Source organism: Lithobates pipiens, unplaced genomic scaffold, assembly GCF_037356315.1.
Source record: "Lithobates pipiens isolate NorthernLeopardFrog02 unplaced genomic scaffold, aLitPip1_a1.2 Scaffold_10, whole genome shotgun sequence".
NCBI lineage: Eukaryota > Metazoa > Chordata > Amphibia > Anura > Ranidae > Lithobates > Lithobates pipiens.
The window spans coordinates 161506775-161528715 of record NW_027507686.1 but is presented as its reverse complement, the minus strand read 5'-3'; the positions used below and the strand labels follow the sequence as shown (position 1 = coordinate 161528715).

Here is a 21941-nt window from a genome sequence, read left to right as displayed (position 1 = left end):
TTTCCACGTTTTGTCATGTTACAACCAAAAACGTAAATGTATTAGAGTGGGATTTTATGTGATAAACCAACACAAAGTGGCACATAATTGTGAAGTGGAAGGAAAATGATAAAATGATAAATGGTTTTCAAGATTTTTACAAAAACATTTGTGAAAAGTGTGGTGTGCATTTGTATTCAGCCCCCCTGAGCCAATATTTTGTAGGACCACCTTTTGCTGCAATTACAGCTGCAAGTCTTTTTGGGGATATCTATACCAGCTTTGAACATCTAGCGTGAAATTTTTTTGCTCATTCTCCTTTGCAAAATAGCTCAAGCTCTGTCAGATTGGATGGAGAGCATCTGTAAACAGCAATTTTCAAATCTTGCCACAGATTCTCAATTAGATTTACCGTATATACTCGAGTATAGGCCGACCCGAGTATAAGCCGAGGCCCCCAATTTACCCCCAAAAAACTGGGAAACCTATTGACTCGTGTATAAGCCGAGGGTGAGATATGCCTGTCCATCCCTGTGTGTGTCCGTCCATCCCTCTGTGTCCGTCCATCCCTGTGTGTCCGTCCATCCCTGTGTGTGTGTCCATCCATCCATCCCTGTGTGTGTGTCCATCCATCCATCCCTGTGTGTGTGTCCATCCATCCATCCCTGTGTGTGTGTGTGTGTGTGTCCATCCATCCATCCATCCCTGTGTGTGTGTGTGTGTCCATCCATCCATCCATCCCTGTGTGTGTGTGTGTGTGTCCATCCATCCATCCATCCGTGTGTGTGTGTGTGTGTGTGTGTGTGTGTGTGTGTCCGTGCAGCCTTGTGTGTCCAGCCTACCTGTGTCCCGAGCCTCCGTCCGGTCCCGTCCCGAGCCTCCGTGTCGTCCCGTCCCGAGCCTCCGTGTCGTCCCGTCCCGAGCCTCCGTGTCGTCCCGTCCCGAGCCTCCGTGTCGTCCCATGCCAGGATCGCCGCTCTTCGTCGGCGCCCTGGCGGCCATTCCCCTGTTCAAAAGCCGCGCCTCCGCCTCCGCCTGTGATAGGCGGAACACTCAATTTCCCAGCAGTCAGTGTTCCGCCTATCACGGACATCGGCTCATCCGAGGATGAGCCGATGTCCGTGATAGGCGGAACACTGACTGCTGGGAAATTGAGTGTTCCGCCTATCACAGGCGGAGGCGGAGGCGGAGGCGCGGCTTTTGAAAGGTAGAATGGCCGCTGTCTGTCTGCTCGACACGCTGTTCGGGCAGTCAGACAGCGGTGACTCGAGTATAAGCCGAGGGGGGCACTTTCAGCCTCAAAAAAGAGGCTGAAAATCTCGGCTTATACTCGAGTATATACGGTAGGTCTGGATTTTGACTGGGCCATTCTAAAACATGAATATGATTTGATCTAAACTATTCCATTGTAGCTCTGGCTCTATGTTTTAGGGTCATTGTCTTGCTGAAAGGCGAACCTCTGCCCCAGTCTCAAAAGTCTTTTGCTGACTCTAACATGTTTTATTCTAAGATTGCCCTGTATTTGGCTCCATCCATCTGATCAGTTTCCCTGGCACTGCTGAAGAAAGGCATCCTCACAACATGATGCTGCCACCACCATATTTCATGGTGGGGATGGTATGTTCAGGTATATGTGCAGTGTTAGTTTTTCACTAGACATAGTGTTTTGCTTTTAGGCCAGACAGTTACATTTTGGTCTCATCTGACCAGAAGCCCCTTCTTCCACATGCTTGCTGTGTCCCCAACATGGCTTCTAGCAGACTGCATACAGGACTTTTTACAGCTTTCTTCTTGCTACTCTTCCATAAAGGCCACATTTGTGGAGTGCACGACTAATAGGTGTCCTGTGGACAGATTCTCTCAACTGACCTGTGGATCTCTGAAGCCCCTTCAGAGTTACCATGGGCCTCTTGGCTGCTTCTCTGATTAATGCTCTCCTTGCCCAGCTGGTCAGTTTAGGCAGACGGCCATGTCTGGGTAGGTTTGCAGTTGTGCCATACTCTCTCCATTTTTGGATGATGGATTGAACAGTGCTCCATGAGATGTTCAAAGCTTGCGATATTTTTTTATAACCTAACCCTGCTTTAAACTTCTCCACAACTGTATCCCTGACCTGTCTGGTGTGTTCCTTGGCCTTCATTATGCTGTTTGTTCACTAAGGTTCCCTAACAAACCTCTGAGGGCTTCACAGAACAGCTGTATTTATACTGAGATGAAATTACACACAGGTGGACACTATTTACTAATTAGGTGACTTCTGAAGGCAATGGATTCCACTAGATTTTAGTTAGGGGTATTCGAGTAAAGGGGGCTGAATACAAATGCATGCCACCCTTTTCAGTTATTTATTTGTACAAAATTTTGAAAATCATTTATCATTTTCCTTCCACTTCACAATTATGTAGCACTTTGTGTTGGTCTATCACACAAAATCTGAATCAAATACATTTATTATTTTTGGTTGTAGGGTGACAAAATGTGGAAAATGTCAAGGGGTATGAATATTTTTTCAAGGCACTGTATACAAGCTGAAGCCCGTGTGAAACAGGCCTTAGGCCGCGTACACACGCGGGGACTGTTCGCCCAACTTTGTCCGCTGAACAGTGTTTCGGCAAACAGTCCGCTCGTGTGTGGGCTTTCAGCGGACAGTTTCAGCGAACAGTCCGCTGAACAAGGTTTTTCGGAAATTCCGAAAAACTGTCCGCTGAAACCTTGTTTCAGCGAACAGTCCCCTCGTGTGTAGGCTTGTTCGTCAAACTAAGTTCCGCGCATGCTCAGAAAGGATTTACACGCCGAAAGTTATAATGCAGTGTATAGGACGTCGTATTTTTCGTCCCGTCGTACGTGCCGTTCACGTCATCGCGCACGGTTTCAGCAAACTGTTCGTCCGTCGTGTGTGGCCATGTCCGTCCATGCTAATTTTGAGCGGACTGTTTGCCGAAACTGTTTGACGGACAAAGTTGGGCGAACAGTCCCCGCGTGTGTACGCGGCCTTATGGTGTTTTCACAAATTCGGCCATATGCCATTCACCTTTTTCCTTCCATTCTTTATAACAAATTTGTGTCTCTTTTTTCTTTTCTGAATACTTGTAGAATGGAGAAACCTATATTAACACATTTTTCAGGTCAACATTTATCTATAATGTCAAATGTCCAATGAGAAATAGAAAAAATATATAATGTCAATCTAAAATGTCAAAAATAGGAATTCAAACATAATGCAAGTTTGGAAAATCACTATTCTACTGAATTCTAAAATATAGAATATATTTATGATTTAACATTGCATAAGGCTGCATTCACACCTGTGCGTTTCAAAGTCAAAAGTTTTTACTGCGATTTTTGCCATGATTTTTACCGCAATTTTGTACAGGTTACCAATGTAAAAAGCAGAAAAATGCCTGTAATCTACCCCAAAGAAGCTCATGTTCTTTTTTGAGCTTAAGGCATTTTTTCAGGCGTTTTGCTTCAGGTGACAAAATGCTCAGATGTGAACAGGTGCCATTAAATTAAATTGGATTTTGCTTGTTGGGCATTTTTGGGGCATTTTATGAGCATTTTATGAGCTGAAAACACTCAGTTGTGAATGCAGCCTAAACCCTTAAGGCTGGGTTCACATTGTAGCGATGCGGGAACACCGCGAATCCGCTGCGGGTTCCCCCATCGCATACCTCTCGGCGGCAGTTCACACTGCCCTATGCCTATGTCAGTGAAACGTTAATGACACCCCCAGAGCAGTTCGCATATCGCAGTGCAATCTGCAAACTCGGACAGGAATCGGATCTCATGGTGTGAACACCCAAAAAAAGGGTCCTGTGCGAGTTTGGGGTGGGTGTGATGCGAATTCAGCCATACTATCTGTATGGCTGAACTCGCATCGCACAGAGATCAGATGTGATTTGCACTGCAGTGCGGTGCGAATCACATCCGGTTCTCGTAACCGCTGCAATGTGAACCCAGCCTAAAATTAAAACAGTCTAATTGTAATACTTTGTATCCAATATAAAATGACCCAACAGACTATTGTGGAAAAACAGCCACATACAGTATAACTTCAGGGTCAGGTGTTGCATGCTTATGGCCCGTCTTGTATAAAGCAGTGTGCTGAGTTAAGAGCCTTCAGGGGGTGAATTTACACAATTGTTGGGCCTGTTGTGACCGGTTTAACATGTCTTACCCTCCCGTGCCATTAATACTTTATGACATTCCATCCAGAGCAACCTTTATGTTCCTCTCTGAGGACAACATAACTTTTTCCCTGGGGGGCAGTTTGTTGTTCTACCCCTTTTATTGCTGCCTGATGTAGAGTAGCGGTTGTTAACTGATGAGGAGGATGGGGCATAATATTCAGTATATGTAATACTACAGAAGACTGTCAGACTGCCTATTACTATAGGAGTTGCTTAGAGACTGTGGACATGCTGCATGTGTGGCAAATACCGGTAAGTGAAAGGTTACTAGAAATCATTGTCATTGCAGCACCTTTACAAATCAGTGTTCCTATTCCCACAGATGACTGAGGGGATCTGCACAGCAAGTATAAAAGGGCCATAGCTTGGGCACCAATGACCATACAGTGACAAAAATCCAAGATAGTCACTGTAATATTGCTGTTGCTTGTATTGGTCATTGATCTTTATTCAGCTCTGCTATATTTTCAAGGGCACAGTACAACCATCTAAAGTACGTAAGCTCCCTTTAAGTTGACACATCAGATCCCATACCCTATCCAGACATGTATACTTGCTTCTATTCAACAACTGTGTTCTCCGGGGATTGTTTACATCCTATGTTGTAAGTCCTCTGTGTCCTGACTGCATCTGCGCAGTAGAGCCCCATAGAAACCAATAGGTCCCATCTGCCTATGGCCAGAAGGTGATCCCTATAAACTCCTAAAATGCAGAGGATGTAAATCTGGCTGCCATGCAGATAAGGACTTTGTTCTGACTTTCCTCATACTGGTACTGGCTCAAATACGCCAAAAACACTAAAGCCAGACCTTTCAGATGGAGGTCTGCTGTTGCATGACAGGTTTACTTTTAAGCGTATCCCCCTTCCCCCTAGGAGGGGAACTTGCCTCACAGTGGGCAACTTCTTTTAACTTCTGGGATAGGAAGTAAAGGAAAATTTCTTCAAGCGTACGCAGGCAACAAAAGGGGGTTTAATCCTCCCTCACTCTATTTAAAAATAAAAAAAGGTTACACATGCACTTTTAGCTCAGATTTGTGAATGCAAAAGTTGGTAATAAGAAAATAAGCACCTTGCTGATGATTACTTTTGTTTGCACATTTCTCTAAGTGCCCCACCCAAGTCTTTTTTTCTATTGCATGTATTCTTATGTTTCATACACTGGGAGAAAACAACATATTTTTTTTTTTTAATGTTGGAAAGTTAAACCACCGAATGTTTGCACTCAAATAGGGAGCCCGCTTTCCCTGTTGTGTGTTTGTACTCGGAGTCAGTGAATATTATAGGAAAGAAAACAAGAAACAGAGAACATTGACCTGAGGTGTGCTAGGGTCACGTGGTCAGTATACCTAAAAGGGGGCATACCAAAGTATGAAATGAAAAGTAAAAAAAAAAAGAAAAGGGGGAATGGGTGGGTGGGACACAGAGCCTACTACCACAAGGGGAGGAGGCAAAGGAGGGCAAGCTTTATGCAGCCTGACTCCTCCTACAAAAACAGGCTGACCTATGGTCAGCCTTACACTTGTACTCGGAGTCAATCTGTGGATAGTATAGGAAAGAAAACAATAAAGAGAGAACATTGACCTGAGGTGTGCTGGGGTCAGTATGCCTAAAAGGGGGCAAGAATAAACATACCCTGTTTAATAAGACCTAGCGTGATTGTCAGGGTTTTGCTGCAATGTAAGCCCTACCCCCCAAATAAGCACTACTCTGTTTCCTCAAAAATAAGCCCTACCCTGAAAAGAAGACCTACAAGGACTTTAACTAGGGCTTATTTGGGGGGTAGGGCTTTTATTGCAGCTATCACCGACAATCACACTAGGTCTTATTTAAGGGGAAACAGGGTAGTAGGATGACAGCTTAACAAAAGATTTACTACAAGCTAAATTAACATTCAATCTGACAAATTGTCAAATGCTTGTGACATCTCAGAAAATGGCTCTGGGATATACCCAGAGAAATGACGACCTCAACCTAACCAATTCCTTAATAATATGGGCCGGGACCCCATGGCGCAAAGCTGCTCCTAAACTGAATAAATTTCCAACGTATGCCTTAGGATCCAGATTGGCCAAAAAAGGGTACGGCAATGAAGTAAGAATTAAACTACGGAGAGGAGAGCGCTAGGAAGTGCTCCCTAAGGCAACAGAGTACCATCCCTGGGTATACAAGACGTGGCACTGATGAGCTGGCCTAAAACCAACACTGGGCACCACGCCTTGCCAGTCTCAAAGAATCTGATGTCTGTGCCACCTCCTGATTGCTGCATCTAGCAAGCATGCCAATGTAAACAGAAGAGGCCGGGGTGCCTAACCAGTTGATTGGCCAAAAGTATGCGAGACCCTGGTCAGAAAGTGTGAACTCCCCTGGCCTCAAAAATATATAGATATATCATTGCCTTGAGCACCAAGCTGGGTAACAATCCAAAAAGGAGACCTTGAGAGCATATCAGACATATCACGGAAAAAATATGACCGTGATGGGAAGTCTGCTGAGCACAGCAGGAGGGCTACTCTTCCTGATCCCTTTGAGGATAGCTTTAATAGGGTGCACAGAAAATAAAGGCCTAACGGGGTCTTCCAAAAACATGACATTCTGGGTCCCAGCCAGATACGTCCTGATGGTGCTGTGGGCCAATTTCGAGTTTGGAGTGGAAAAAAGCAGAAAAACCGAATAGGCACTGGATGTTGTAACCGTCAAGACTAGGAAACCTCGACCAGAAAGACTTGAAAACATTCCAAGCAGTGTCATAAGCCTTCCTGGTATTTGAAAATAAACATTTAACAATCAAGGATGCTGCATCAGCCCAATGGGAACCTAATGCACTAATTACTGGAACTGAGGAGAAGGCGTGACCCAGGCATCTGTAGCCGAGACCTGGGCTTACCGGGACCAGCCTAGACAGAGGGAGTTACAGAATCCACTAAAAGCCCCTGAGCCAGAAGAAGCAGCTGGAGCTGCATTAGGCTGACTTTCCAACAGCTCCACTCTATTGCGCAACTCCTGGCAGGACATAGCTAGGGAATTAAGGGTAGTGTGGACTTGGGACAGGGAAGAAACCACCGTCTGCAGGGAAACTTGCTCCGCACTTGCGTCCGACGCCCAAGGGAACAGCAACCTAAATAGTTGGGCTCCCGAGCTGAAGCCGGGAAAGCAATCCCCCCTGTGTTGTAATCCTGCCATCAGATTAAAGCGTTGAGGCTAGCTATATGTGAACGTGCTCTGACTCCCTAGCCGGAGAAGGAGGGATAGAAGAGAAGTCCCCAATATCCGCTGCTTGAGACATGACCTGCATAAACCGAAAAATAAAAAATAAACTTGACATAACCACGAATGTAACAACCGCCCCCAAGACTTACCTGCCATCAACCGCCCCCCCCCCCCCCAAAAAACACGTAAGAACGGGACGGACGCATGCCAGTCTAGTGCAATTACCAGGCCGAGTTACCCGAGGCGTAACGGGCAAATTCAAATGTAAACTTAGGCCTTGAAACCTGAAAAACGTGTCAGGGTACTGAAGTAGATGGTAACATGTAATTTACGAAACAGAAACCGAGATGTGATGTATGTAACACGGATTAAGAGGCTTACCCCTGCACAAGCCAATTAAAAATGACCAACTCCATCTGTGCGAACCTGGAAACTAGACCGGTAACTGCAGAGGAGAAACCATGAAATAACTGTGAAGATGTGAACTCAAAATGGCGAAAACATATGAACGGTACCCAGCAAAATGATGAAAATGGCAACCACAAACTGAGTGAAAATGACACATAACTGGGTGAGGAACATAAACTGCGAGAGAAACGTGAGCAGACTGAGAAAAGTAACCTGCGACAGGAATATAAGCTGCGTGAAGGAACATAACTGAAGGAGAAACGTGAGTAGCATGAGCTGATGAAACGTGAGCAGCATGAGAAACGCAGGTTGCACGAGAACGTAAAATTGTGTGAACAACGCAAGAAACACAGGAAAAACGTAAGTAACATGGGAAACGTGAGAAACAATGGGAAACCATGAGTAACATGGGAAAACGCGAGTAACATGGGAAAACGCGAGTAACATGGGAAACGTAAGTTGGCATGAGGAACGTAAATTGCACGAGAGAACGTGAGTTGTACGAGATACGTAAGCTGCGTAAAAACAGATGAGGAGACTTGCCACTGAAACAAGCCAATTAAAAACGATCACCTCAATCTGTTAAACCCATAGACATGATGGGTAGCCTGCAGTGGAAGAACTTAGACAGCCCTGCATGTGTGAAAATGACCAGAGAACATAAACCGACAACCAGCCCATGAAATAACACCCCTTGGTACTTGACAAGTATGAGGAAGTGGGTGCAGAAATGACAAAACCAATAGCGCATGAACGTGAACCTAAAAACACCAGTGTATGCAGTAAGCGAGCCCGAGCTACCTGCAGCGCCAAGACAGGTAATTAAAAACGAACACTCAGGGCTAAGGTACCCACAGACCAAAAGGCCGCACTGGGAGATGGGCGGTGAAGCCGTCTGCTCAGTGTGGACAGTGTGTCTGCCCACACATACCTATGGCTGTAACATAAGGCATCCTCAAATTTCCCCACAGGTATATGACTAGTCAGTGGTGACTGGCAGCCCTAATCACTTGATTATAATATGCAGCTATGAGAATCCCCAGTCCAGCCTGCTCAGACCCCTGACTCTTGACACTGGAGACCCCAGCCCTGCAGGTAATAGAGCCAGCCTGTTAGCATAGCATAGTTGTAAGTGACTAACGGCTCCTGGGGAACCGTATACATGTATCAGTGACACACGCATTGGCAGCCTCTGTGCTGGGGAAGTGACTGCTGATTAAAACGAGAGGCCGGAATTCACCACTATGGCTCCACAATTCCCTGCCTATCTTCTGGGGAAAGACATGAAACAGAGTAACAGCAGCATAACCTGACTGTCCTACTGCAGGTGTTCTACATACCTGTAAAGGGCTGCCTGAACCCCCGAGCCACCCCCTGCCGCCAACATCTCAAACCAGCTACAATCAGCATCAGACACCCCCCACCCCCATCAGTACTGTGTACCATAATGCGTTCCAACAGCGTACTGGCAAGCACTGATAGCCACTAAAACCGCAGGAGTCTGGTGAGAACGTCGGGAAGACAAACTTCCCTCCAAGAAGACCCCTGTAGCCCCTGGTAAGCCGGGCAAGAAACGAGGCAGGGAGGAACAAAGTGTCCGTTCATCTTCCTTGTTCCACCTACATCCTGGAAGTGACCCAAGAGACGTGCCCGAAATGACGTCACACGAGAGCCCACAACCACAAGGGGAGGAGGGAAAGGAGGGTAAGCTTTATACAGCCTGACTCCTCCTACAAAAAACAGCCTTACACTTGTTGTTTTGGGATTTATCTTTTTGGCTGATTACAATCCAGTGTTTATCCCAAGTATGTTTAAATTCACTTACTGTTGGGTAAATTTTATTTTTGGGTGAACTGAGAATTTGACAACTTAGATATCACACGTTTTCCATTTTTCCATTTTTTTTAATCTGCAGTGCAAAAAAAGTTACATTTCATGGAAAGTATTCTACTTTAAAGCGGTTGTAAATCGCGGCTGTTGTAAAAAAAAAAAAAAATAACACACCTGCAAGGCAATGGCATAATGTGCTAGTATGTATTGCAAACTAGCACATTATGAAATGCTCACCTTGGAACCTATCCTTCCACCGATGTACTGTTGCCACGGAGAGGGCTGACATCTTCCCCAGTCTTTCTTCTGGATTTGCGCTCTCCAGCTATGTGATTGACTGGAGACGCAATGACGTCACTCCAACGCATGAACCCATGGTTTCCGGCACAAAGCTCTGAAGTTCTGGCAAGGTATGCAAAAAAAAAAAAAAGCAGCTCTAACCTGAACAAATGCCCATTTACACAAGTCCTGGAGCAGAATTTCACACTTAAATCCCCTATTACTTTGATTGCTGGATTATCCTCAAAACACATACTCGCATGTTTAGTGAATCTACTGCTCCGCTGTCGCCTGTACTTCTACTAATTCTAGGCCTCTGTCCTATTAATCGACAAAGATAGGTAAAAAAAAAAGTAACAATATTTGTCTGTGTTGTGATAAGTCCAAGCATGTTATACACAAGATCTAGTTATAGCCTGCAGCTCCAATGATGTGCGTAAGCCACATTGTGGTTTTGGGTGGTATCTCAACCGTTTTCTGCATGTAGTATCAGTGTTTTAACACAAACTAATTTTACCAGTTCTGAAGACAACTTTTTTTCTTTTAATTTGAAAGCACAAGGTTTGGTATACAAAAACTGGAACAAAACAGGAATCAAATCAAATAAATATAAATATGTTCCCTTTGCTGTCATATAAAACGGCCACCACACTAGGTTCCTTATGTAAATATAGTCCATGGAAGAGAAGACTTTCCTGCTATATTTATACATTTACACACAGCTGTCTGAGCAGAGAATACAGAGCAAGAGGCGTTGGAACTGCCAACTCTGTTTTCCCATCAGAGAGCTGTAAATTAACTAGAACTGTCATTCTATGTAAAGCAGCATTCTAACTACTATTGCATAAGTGTGTTTATAATGTATGAGAGGATTCATTTCCCAGAAGGAAGACACTGCACAGTTAGGGAAGTGATTTGTGAGTCAGTTGCCTAATAGATGAAAGTAGTTAAATAATCATGAATATTTTAGCACACATGGGCATGCTCGATCAAAATAAAAACTCTCTAGACTAAAAAACAGATTGTTTCTCTCCTTCCTCCTGACCAATCACACCCTCTCACTCTCTGCAACAAACCACTCAATTCAGGCACTCTGGTGGATAAACTGTGCCTATGGAGAAGGCAAATTCAACAAGAAATGCTCATTCTGAAAATCTACCTTACCCCCCCCCCCCCCACAAACACACACACACACACACACACACACACACACACACTTTTCTTTGTCTCTCCCACACTCCCAATACCCCCTTTGCCTCCCTGCATCTCCAATCCTCTCACCCCCACTCTTATTTCCTACTTTCCCTTGACCCTTTTAACCTCTAATATTGGCCATCATACAGGACCCCCTTCCTCCCTCACTCTCCACCCATTCTCACATCCGCACTCTGCACCCATCTTTCACACGGACATCGCCAGGGCACACAAACTACCATGAGCCCTTTCTTCAATCTGTATCATTGTTGAGATACATTTTTATTTATTTATTTATTACAATCTTTATAGTGTGAATTGTGGACACAAAGTCTGCCAAATGTCCTTCATATTTGCACATACTTATCTTTGTTAATAAAAAGGTTATAGTGATCCATGCTGAATCCGTAGATCATGTAAATGACCTATTTATATATTTAATTTAGTTGACTACCTGTATAACAGGAAAAAGATAAACAAAAAAGAGAATTGTTAACATAAACTTTACATAGCTTGAAAAAAAGTCCATTGTGTTCATAGTATATTTCATATATTCATTGACTTCTATAACAGAAAAGAAATTAGGCAAAAAAGAGATTTGTTAACATGAAAGTTAAGTACTGTAGTTGCAAAGGTTGAAAAAAAAAAATACATTGTGTTCAAAATGACCAATTACCATATGTTTCCAAAGATAGCTTTACATGTAAAGGCGCATTGAGAGCCATACATTGTGGAAAAGCAGGCCTATTTCTTTGCCCGACATTCAGATGTTTGCATTCAGCCGTCTGGACAAATCAATGCCCCTGGACACAGACGCTTGCGTACAGAGCCATTCATCTGTCCCTGTATGCAAATAAACACTTGGAATGTGCAGTTACCAGTATATAGTCACAGCCTGTCATTGATTTGTACAGACCGCTGTATGCAGACCATGACTGCCAGTGCAGAAATACTCTTGTTTTTAATGATGCATGGCTCTCTGCACCCATGTGGTTGAGCCCTTAATGCAGTCAAAGTTCAATACATGATATGAATGTTGAATATATGGCATAGCAGGTGATTTCATGCATAGTATCTGCTTTACCGTCTAATTTACATTGCCTGGTATCTCAGCTGGAATATGAACATGCATGCAGTCATATTTTAAGTTACCAGTATCTTCATTTTATTCTTATTGTGCTAATACATTTTTTTTTTTTTTTTACAGCAACTTATGTCTAATCCGCAGTTTATAGTGGATGGTGCTACAAGGACAGACATCTGCCAAGGGGCTCTTGGTAAGGCACAAACCCAACTATTTTTTTTTAAGGTCGGAAATATCAACATTTAGGAATCTGATCTACTGTGTGTATAGCTAATGCCACGTACACACGGCCGGAACGCAAAATTTCCGACTCATGCTTGGAAACAATTTGACGCATGCTCGGAAGCATTAAACTTCCCTTTTTATAGTGCCGTCGAATGTGTTGTATGTCGCGGTGTTATTGACCGTCGGAATTTGGTATGACCGTGTGTAGGCAAGACAGTTTGAGCAAAATTCCATCGGAATTCTGACGGGAAAACCATCAGAGCTTTTTCCGACAAGAATTCCGATCATGTGTACATGGCATAAGATGAGGGCTGCTACAACCGAAATGCGTTGATATGCCTGATACAGTTGTGTTTTATATGCAGCCAATAAAGATTTGCATTTCTATGAATGACACTGAGTGACAGGATTAAGTTTACTACAGGTGTGTAAAGTGCAGATTACTGATTACAAATGATTTATTGTAAAAAAATGTATACCACACACACAGCATAAGTAAGACCCAAAAGCAAAAGCTCAATAGCTTCACAATTCATGGAATAAATTTAGAGGAAAGTATAGGGAATTTATTTAAACACATATTTTGAGTTTATTAAGGTGGTAATGAACCCACATTTTAAAAAGGGGCTGATAGGGTCTCTTCTGCCATTAAAACTCTGCCTATCGGTCCCTTCTGTCTTAAAAGAGAAGTATGGGGTTTTAAAAACCCAAACCTACATACTCATCTGTGCTGAGAGGCTGAGCCTGCTGCTGGTCCAGCCATCTGGGTGTATTCCAACATTAAAGTTGGGATCTCTCCAGTGCTTGGACCGGCTAAGTGATGTCAGCCAACAGATGACTTTAGCCTGCCGTTGGCTAAATCTGGGTCACAAGAGTGCTGAACTAAGGGTGACCTACAGGAGAAGTAAGGCCAAAAGAGCTTTCCCCTGCCTGTCAGCTGTCATGCAAACCAAGCAGCGTATGCAGAGCTCACGCAAAGATGGAAGTGCCCGGGACCAGCAAGATCGATGACAGTGCAGTGCTGGAGGGATTCCTTTAACAGACAAGTCTGTATCTGTCATAATGTGCTAATATGCTGTGCATACAACCACGTTTAGTCATAAACCTGCAGGGGGTCTGATTAAACAGGTTTTTTCAAAAGAGTTTAATACCACTTTGGAGTGTTGGCCTAAAAGTATTTTTTTATATGGCTTTTACTTTTTTTTTTTTAATTGACAATTTTTATTAAGTTTTGATAATTTCAATACAAAAATATAGGACACAAATAACGAGAGTAAAAAGAAGAAAGGAAAATAATAAAAACAAAAACTTCTCTGGGTAGCACAAAGCCAACCAGCAAATATCAAATATGAGGAATAGCCTATTGGCAAAAGAGGCTGTGATATCCCTCTGCAAAAGGTGAAAACATAATGCTGAAGTAATAAAAATAAGAGAACCTCAGTCAAACATACTACCTTATCAGCATATTAAGAAATGTTTAATTGCATGGCCTGCATATCTAGGGATAGAAGAATCCCCTCCTGGGCTCTAGACAAGTGTGCATCACAAGGCAGGGAAAAACTCAATGAAATCAAGGGGGAATCTATCTGTAGATAACAGCATTCCCATATTGCCGTATGTCGAGCCACCTGATCACCCAAACGACCATTATGGACTCCATAACTTCCACATCCACAATTCTAGCATAAAGATCTGATAGTGTTGGGATGTCGCTTTTTCCAGTGAAGGGCCACTAAACACCTAGCCGCTGTCAGCATATGTGTGGCCAAATTTATTAGGGAAGAGACCCAATAGAAAAAGTCTAGGGGGAAAGGGAATATCCACTTTAAACAGCTGATGGAGAAGTCCCTGGACCGAGCGCAAATAAGGCTGAAGTGATGAGCAATTCCAATAGATGTGGAGTAACGTTCCCCAGTCTTGAAGACATCTCCAGCAGCGAACCAAAGTTGATGGTTATATAGCATGTAGGTGAGATGGTGTCATATACCAAAATAAGAGCACCTTATAAGTGTTCTCTTTATAAAGTGTACATATAGAACTCTTAGCTGCCCAGGACCATATAGCTCTCCACTGTTCAGTGGACAGTTCCTCCCCAAGGTGTTCCTCCGATTTACACATGTAACTATGTTTCCCTAATGAAACTCTTTCAGAAGAAACAGAAGAATTTAGAAGTTTATACATATCTGAGGTAAATCCTTTCTGTGAGGGACCAGATAAGACTAATCCTTCAAATGAGGAGGGTGTGGAGAATGGAAGGCTAGGGGCGAAAGTAAGGGGGTAATGCCTAATTTGGAGGTAACCAAAGAAAGCAATACGAGGGAGGTATTTTGTCAAAAGATAGTAATACCCTGGTCACTGTGTTCACTAGGTGTCCATAGTGAAAAAGGTTCTTCTACAGCCACGTTGAGATCATCTGGTAAGTTGGGCTATCAGGTGGCTTAGGGTTGTAAAGAGAGGCTGTGACTAAGGAGGCCTCAGATTGAAGTGGGGTAACACGATTTAATTGTTTCCAAATAGTACTGAGCAAATTCATGGTATGTCATAGGGAAGTGGAAGGAACATCAGCATTAGTGTTCCATAATAAATTATTCGGGTGGATGGGGGCTAGCCACAGTTTGTCTATTTGGATCCAGCGGTTATAGGCCAGAAGGGTAACCCAGGATGCTATAGCGCTTAGTTGGGCAACATAATAGTAACGAAGGAGATTTGGAAAAGCCAAACACCCCTCCTTTTGAGAGGCATAAAGTATTGAGCAGACTATGCAGTGTTTATAGTTTCACGTGAAATTTAAAAGATCTGTCTGAAGTTTTCTAAGCTGTACCGATGGGATGGGCACTGGGAGGGTCATAAAGCAATACAATATTTTGGGTAATATGGTCATTTTGACAAAGGCAATGTGTCCAAACCAGGATATTGGCTAGTGTCTCCAATTAGACAAGAGAGATCGATTTCATGCGAATTGTCTAAAATTTGCATCATATAAAGATTTGTATCGGGAAGTAAGATGCACTCCTAAATACTTAATGGCCTGGGTTTTCCAAGTGTAGGGAAAATTTTCAGAGAGATGATGGACTTCCAAGGGAGGAATATTGATTGGCAGGGCTTCCGATTTAGCAGAGATTACGTTCTATCCTGATAGGTACCCAAATTCCTCCAAGAGCTTGTGGGGATTGGGAAGGGTCACGCGTGGTCACGTTAGGGTCAGGGGTATGTCATCTGCAAATAATGAAACTTTAAACTCATATCCCCTAAACATAATTCCACTAATGTTGTCTGATCAGGGGTTTGATACACAGGGCAAAAAGCAACGGAGAGACATTCTTGCCTAGTCCCATTCTAGATGGGAAAGGAAGGAAATGCTGCCAAAGGTGTTTTGAAGCACATGTAGTACTAGCATATAAATGTCTAATCGCGCCCTCCGGACCGGCCCCCGGAAGCCCAGATATTCAAGAGTTATCAAAGGTCTTCTCAGCATCTAGACTGAGCAGCAGCACTTTGGTATTTTGTCTATTAATGATATCTATTAAATTCATGACTCTCCCGGTGTTATCTCTCACCTGACGTCCTGGGACAAAGCCCACATGATCTTTATGGATCAAGGAGGGAAAGTATAAATTTAAACAGAGGGAAAGCAGTTTCGTAAAAAATTTCAAATCACAATTCAACAGAGCTATAGGGCCATAATTGGCACACATCTGTGGTCTTTATCAAGCATGGGTATTAGCATCAAATGAGAGCTCTGCATGTCCCTCGGAATGTCATCCCTACACAAAAATCCATTAAACCGGCGAGTCCTATGTGGAAGTAGCCTGGGCAAAAAAGTATTGTAGTATCCGTATGGAAGACCATCAGGTCCTGGGGCGTTGCTATTTGGCAGGAGTCTCAGCATCTCGGAAATTTCCTCTTCAATTATTGGAGAGTTGAGAGACTGTAGAGCCTCCGCTGGCAGGGTGGTCACTCCACTGCTCGTCAGGTAAGCTCGCACATGATCTGTGAAATTTTCTTGAGATGGTAAGTGCAGTATGGTGGGGTTGTGGTTGCGGAATAATAGGGCAGTACAGTCAGGGTGGGAATGAAGGGTCCCAGTAGGGCCTGAGGGGCTGAAGCATGAGTTTGCTCTCGGAGTTTACGTCCCAGAAGGGTATGGACTTTGTTGCCCTTATCATAATAAAGCTGGCAGAATTTTTGTCTATGCTCTTGAGAACCGCTCGTAGGCATATCATTTCTCTTAGGAGACGGATGGAGGATGAAGATGTAAGTCTAGATTCTAAGTCTCAAAGTCTCTGTGCTGTCTGCTGTCTAACTTGCCTGGTGTTCCTCTTCTATGCAGTCGAGACTGCTATACAGTGCCCACGTATTACCATCTTGTGTGCCACCCAGAGAGTTCCTGTGGAGGTATCTGGGGAATTATTCTCTACAAAGTATAGTTTCAAAGCAGTTTCTAAAGCCTCGTACACACGATCGGACTTCAAACAAACTTTCCCGTGGATTTCTGTCCAAAAGGCGTTGGACGTGAACTTGTATTGCATACACACCGCAGGACTTTTTCAGCCAACTTTCAACCAAATCACGTGTTTTTTTCTGCTCTTTACCACCACCCTTTGGCCAACTTCTGTATTGTTGTCTGATCTTTTGCATTGGTTCTGAGCATGCGTCTGACTTTTGTTGCCGAAAAGTTTGTCTGTTTGCAGAGCGAACTTTTGTCTGATGAAAACTGAAAAAGTTTGTCCGATGGAGCTTACACACGGTCGGATGTTGCCTTAAAACAGCTAATTTGCATGTTTGTTGTCAAAAAAGTCCAATCGTGTGTACGGGCCTTTACTCCGTCCTAGTTGCAATGGCTTTCAGAAGAAAATCATTAAGCCACTAGTGGCAACGTTTAACCCTAGAGGTGTCTAGTTTGAGCTTCAAAACTATCGGGGCATGGTTCAACCATGACATAGGGAGGATGTCTACTTTGTGCCCGCAGGGAGGGGGCGTTTATAAAAAAATAGTCTAATCGTGCATGTGTAAGAAATGGATGGGAATATTGACACTCTGTCAGGTGAACTATATGCATCAAACAGAGTGAACTTGCGAGTGACCAAACTGTTGAGATTCTCTGGAAAGGCGTGGAGGGGCTTTTTTTTGTGAGAGATGTCCTATACGGTGTCAGGGAAAATGGGAGGTTGAATTCCCCTCCCACGACTAAGGGGGAGTGCGTAGTTCTAAATAAGCAGTTGTACACCTTGGTTACAAAGGACATCTGATTCACATTCGGGGCATAACTGTTATAAAAAGTTATGTCAGATTGTTACAATTTGTCACTAAGGATCATAAACCTACCCTGGGGATCAGAATAGGAGGATGTGGGTGTGAATGGAGAGTCCTTTTTAATCAAAATAGCTACCCTTGCTTTATTTTTAGTACTGGAGGCTAAGAACCCCATAAATAAGGATCTAGAAGCAAACGCCAAAGTGCCTGGCTTTTACTTTTTATAGAATAAGTTTGTTTTTTATGATATTTAGAGATTAACCACTAGTGGGACCTCTCAGTGGCTTTGCGGGAACTGTTATTAACAACTTTTGAAATAAGCGCTGGCTTACACGGGAGATCAAATGCCCAGAATAGACTGAAAATATGTAAGTATACAGATCTTTCTTTCACAGGTTAGTTAGGCTTTTAGGAAGGAGGAGTGAGCAGTTTCAAGATTAGTTAGAAATATCCTGCAATTCTACTTTGCTTGTATCTAGGTTCACTTTAAGAAGTATGACTAGGCCCCCCCGTTCACATTGGTGCAATTTCTTGTGAAATTTGAAAGTCCCAAATCGCAAGTAGCATGATTTTAGAGCCGCACCAGTGTGTGTGGGGTTTATGCCATTTTACACACAGTCATTTTCTGTGTGTTGAAATATATAAAGTAAACTGATAAAAAATGAGCACTTGCATGGCAGAGAGACCAAAAATCAAGTTTCACTGTTCTTAAAGTAAAACCCCAAACTATGGGGTTACAAAGCAAGCTGAACATACTAAATGCTCAGTATGAGATAACTTCGATTTTTTTATTGCTAGTTTACTGATTGTCTGTCTGAATTTGGTATATTGCAGCAGAAATGGGTTTTGAAGCAGAGCAGTAGAACATAACCTGTTATATTATGGCCTGAGATCAAATGTCCAAACAATTCAGTTAAGAATTCACACCAGGATCAGTGCCAGGACTTCCACTGCCTGCTTTATTGGGTATAAATTCAAGACCGGAAAATAATTTAAAATAAATTTAAAAATAAATAAATGAATCGTACTCCCCTAGATGGCTGCAGCACTGATCCCAACTGCAACTGTCCCCCCACTGGCTCTACCCCGAGAACTGAGCAATCTCAAATACTGCTGATTACTCAGTTTTCCCCCTCAGCTCTGAGCAGGGAACGGTCACTGTCAGTCACTGACTCTCTGCTCTGCCCCTCCAGCGCTTACTGCCCTGGGCTGTGGAGGGGTTGGGAGCTGCTGGCTCAGGCTCTCAGCGGATCATTGAGAGGCTGAGCCAGCTGCCAGTCCAGGCAACTGGGCGGATCCCAACTGAAAAGTCAGGATCTTTCCAGAGGCTGGACTGACTGAGTGTCACATAAGTGCGGAAGGAAGTGCACACCTGCCAGAGGGGAAGCATTGTCATACTTGTCTTCTAATAGCATGCTAATATTACTTACCCCTGTCACTGTGTGCCTGTTTATGTCAACTGATGTTCTGCGAGTCCCCAGGGTATAAATTTGTGAAAAATCATGTGTGCTAAGCCTAGGAGCAATGGGCTGTTTCTGCTTTTATATCATTCTCCCCCCCCCCCCCCCTCTCTTCCTCTCTTTTTTTTTTTCTTGCTGCAGTGGAAAACCATGAATAATGTACTGATTTTATAGGAGTTGCAAAACAATTGCATGCGTACAAAGTTCTGTAGTTGTAGGTGGAGGTCTGAGAATATAGGGACCTATGGAGAGGTACTTGTGTACGGTAGCATGATTCTGTAGGTGACCTGCTTCTGTTTACACATAGATTACTGACACATAGTCAAAGTTACCATTCAGGTTTGGTGTTCTGCATGAACAATAGTTTAGACTGTAGGGGCTTTGCTGGGCGTAGTGTGTGCGGGTGTTGGAGGCATGCTCTGTGAGGATTTATTTTGGGTGTGTGACACAGGGATTCCCTCAGGCGTCACTCCCTCCTCCTGTCTCACATTTCTCTTTTCTGAGTCACTGCTTTGGAGCTGAGGCGTGTCCGTGTTTCTTGCAGTATGAGCAGCTTAAAGGTGTATGTGGGGTGCATGCATGTACACTAAGCTTAATGTGTGCAGAAATGTGGGATAATAGGTGATGCCCTTTATTGGCTAACTTAAATTAGAGCTAAAGGTCCAAAACATAAAATTGCAACAAACTTGTTAACTTTCTTGTTTAGAATGTGCAGCTCATGTTACATTCTTGACTTGGTGCTTGTGTGCCAGGATAAATGATCTCCTGCGCGTGTATTATGTTATCCTGTGCCAGCCAATCATAACTGTTGAAGACCTGGCACCTGAAAGAAGCTGGGCAGAAGATGGGAAAATTCAGATATTGGAGCATTGGTGGGAAGGTGATTATTTGTATTCTAGCAAATTCAGAGTTGTCTGGTTTAATCCATTGCTCCGCCACCGCACTCCTGGTCACACACTACCATCTACTTTTCTTATGCCATCAGGGAGCTGTCTGCCTCTTCACAATTCTTGCAGACACCCCACCTCAAATTCCATACTTTCTGCATTAGTTGATGGCTAACCTGGTACAATACTTAATTACCACAAAATCTATTTGTGGAATGCCGCAGGCAATGCTTAATGTTATATTTTTATTGTTTTATGGTATATAGGTGTATTATAAACATTACTGCTCTGAATCGGGATCCCTATTACTTACCACTACTCTTTATCTTTCCCTGCACTATGTTCCAGGTATGTACACGCAAGGATTTCTCCTATATCGTAGGGACCATGCAGTGAACCATAACCTCAGTTATCTAATTTGTGTATTATAAGGGCTTGTTCACACAGGCGTACTACAGGGTACACCCATATGAGGGATGCGTTTACCCACGCGGGGATGCACAAGTTTTCAATGCATCACTATATCATGCATCCCTATATCCCCGTGCATCCCTGTACAAGCAGTCCCATTCATGTTAATTGAGGACAAACATAGGTGTCCGTTTATGAAGCAGTGAACAGCAGCGATCCTGAGGATCACCACTGATCACAGTCCATAAACCAGGGGTGTCCAAACTTTTTTCAAAGAGGGCCAGATTTGATGAAGCAAACATGCGTGAGGGCTGACCATTTTGCCTGACATTCTTAGAACCATTAAAATTCATTTAAGCAATAAGACACATGCACACACAAATACGCACACACATACAGACATACATACACACACATGCAGACACATACATACAGACACACAGACACATGCACACACATACATAATACAGACATACAGACACATGCACACACGGACACATACAGACATATATACAGACACATGCATACACATACATAGACACAGGCACACACATACATACACACACATACATACAGACACATGCACAGACATACATACAGACACATGCACACACATACAGGCACATGCATACACATACAGATATATACAGACACATACATATATACAGACACATGTATACACATGCAGACACATGCATACACATACATACAGACACATGCACACACATATGGACAGACATACATACAGACACATGCACACACATACAGACACATGCACACGCATAAATACAGACATACATACAGACACATGCACACACATACAGACACATGCACACGCATAAATACAGACATACATACAGACACATGCACACACATACATACATACAGACACATGCACACGCATAAATACAGACATACATATGCACATACATACAGACACATGCACACACATACATACAGACACATGCACACACATACATACAGACACATGCACACACATACATACAGACACATGCACACACATGCACACACATACATACATACAGACATACATACAGACACATGCACACACAGACACATGCACACACATACACTCACACACAGACACATGCACACAGACACACACACATATAGTCACACATGCACAGACACATGAATAGAGCCCTTTTAAATCAAATCTAGCTTCTAGCACAGTACTCTACCTTTCCTGCTTCCTCATTCAGCTGGGTACTGCACTGTAGGGGGAAGTCGAGAGCACAACAGACTTCCCTGCACTTTACTTTCACTTTTGAAGCTGACAAAGCCGGGGATCGGGCTCATCTGACAGCCCTGATCCTGCGGCAGGCTGGTTAGATAGCCAGGCATGCCGTTCAAAACCGGACCGTGGGCTGGACTTTGGACATGCCTGCCATAAACGGTTTATGAAATGGAGATAATTGGGGAGAACGTATTTGAACATGTTCTCCCGCCAATGATCTCCATACAACGAGAATTCTCATTGACTACTGACACAGAAACGGACAACTTATGAAG

The 21941-nt window shown here is 43.5% G+C and overlaps 1 protein-coding gene across 1 annotated transcript in view; it reads left to right on the top strand.

Moving 5' to 3' along the window:
• CAPN1 (calpain 1) overlaps positions 1-21941 on the top strand; it is a 129061-nt gene that overhangs the window by 38605 nt on the left and 68515 nt on the right. The window contains exon 3 of the mRNA XM_077458751.1: positions 12296-12365. Within this exon, the coding sequence (XP_077314877.1) occupies positions 12296-12365 (70 nt within the window). The remainder of the gene's footprint in view (positions 1-12295; positions 12366-21941) is intronic.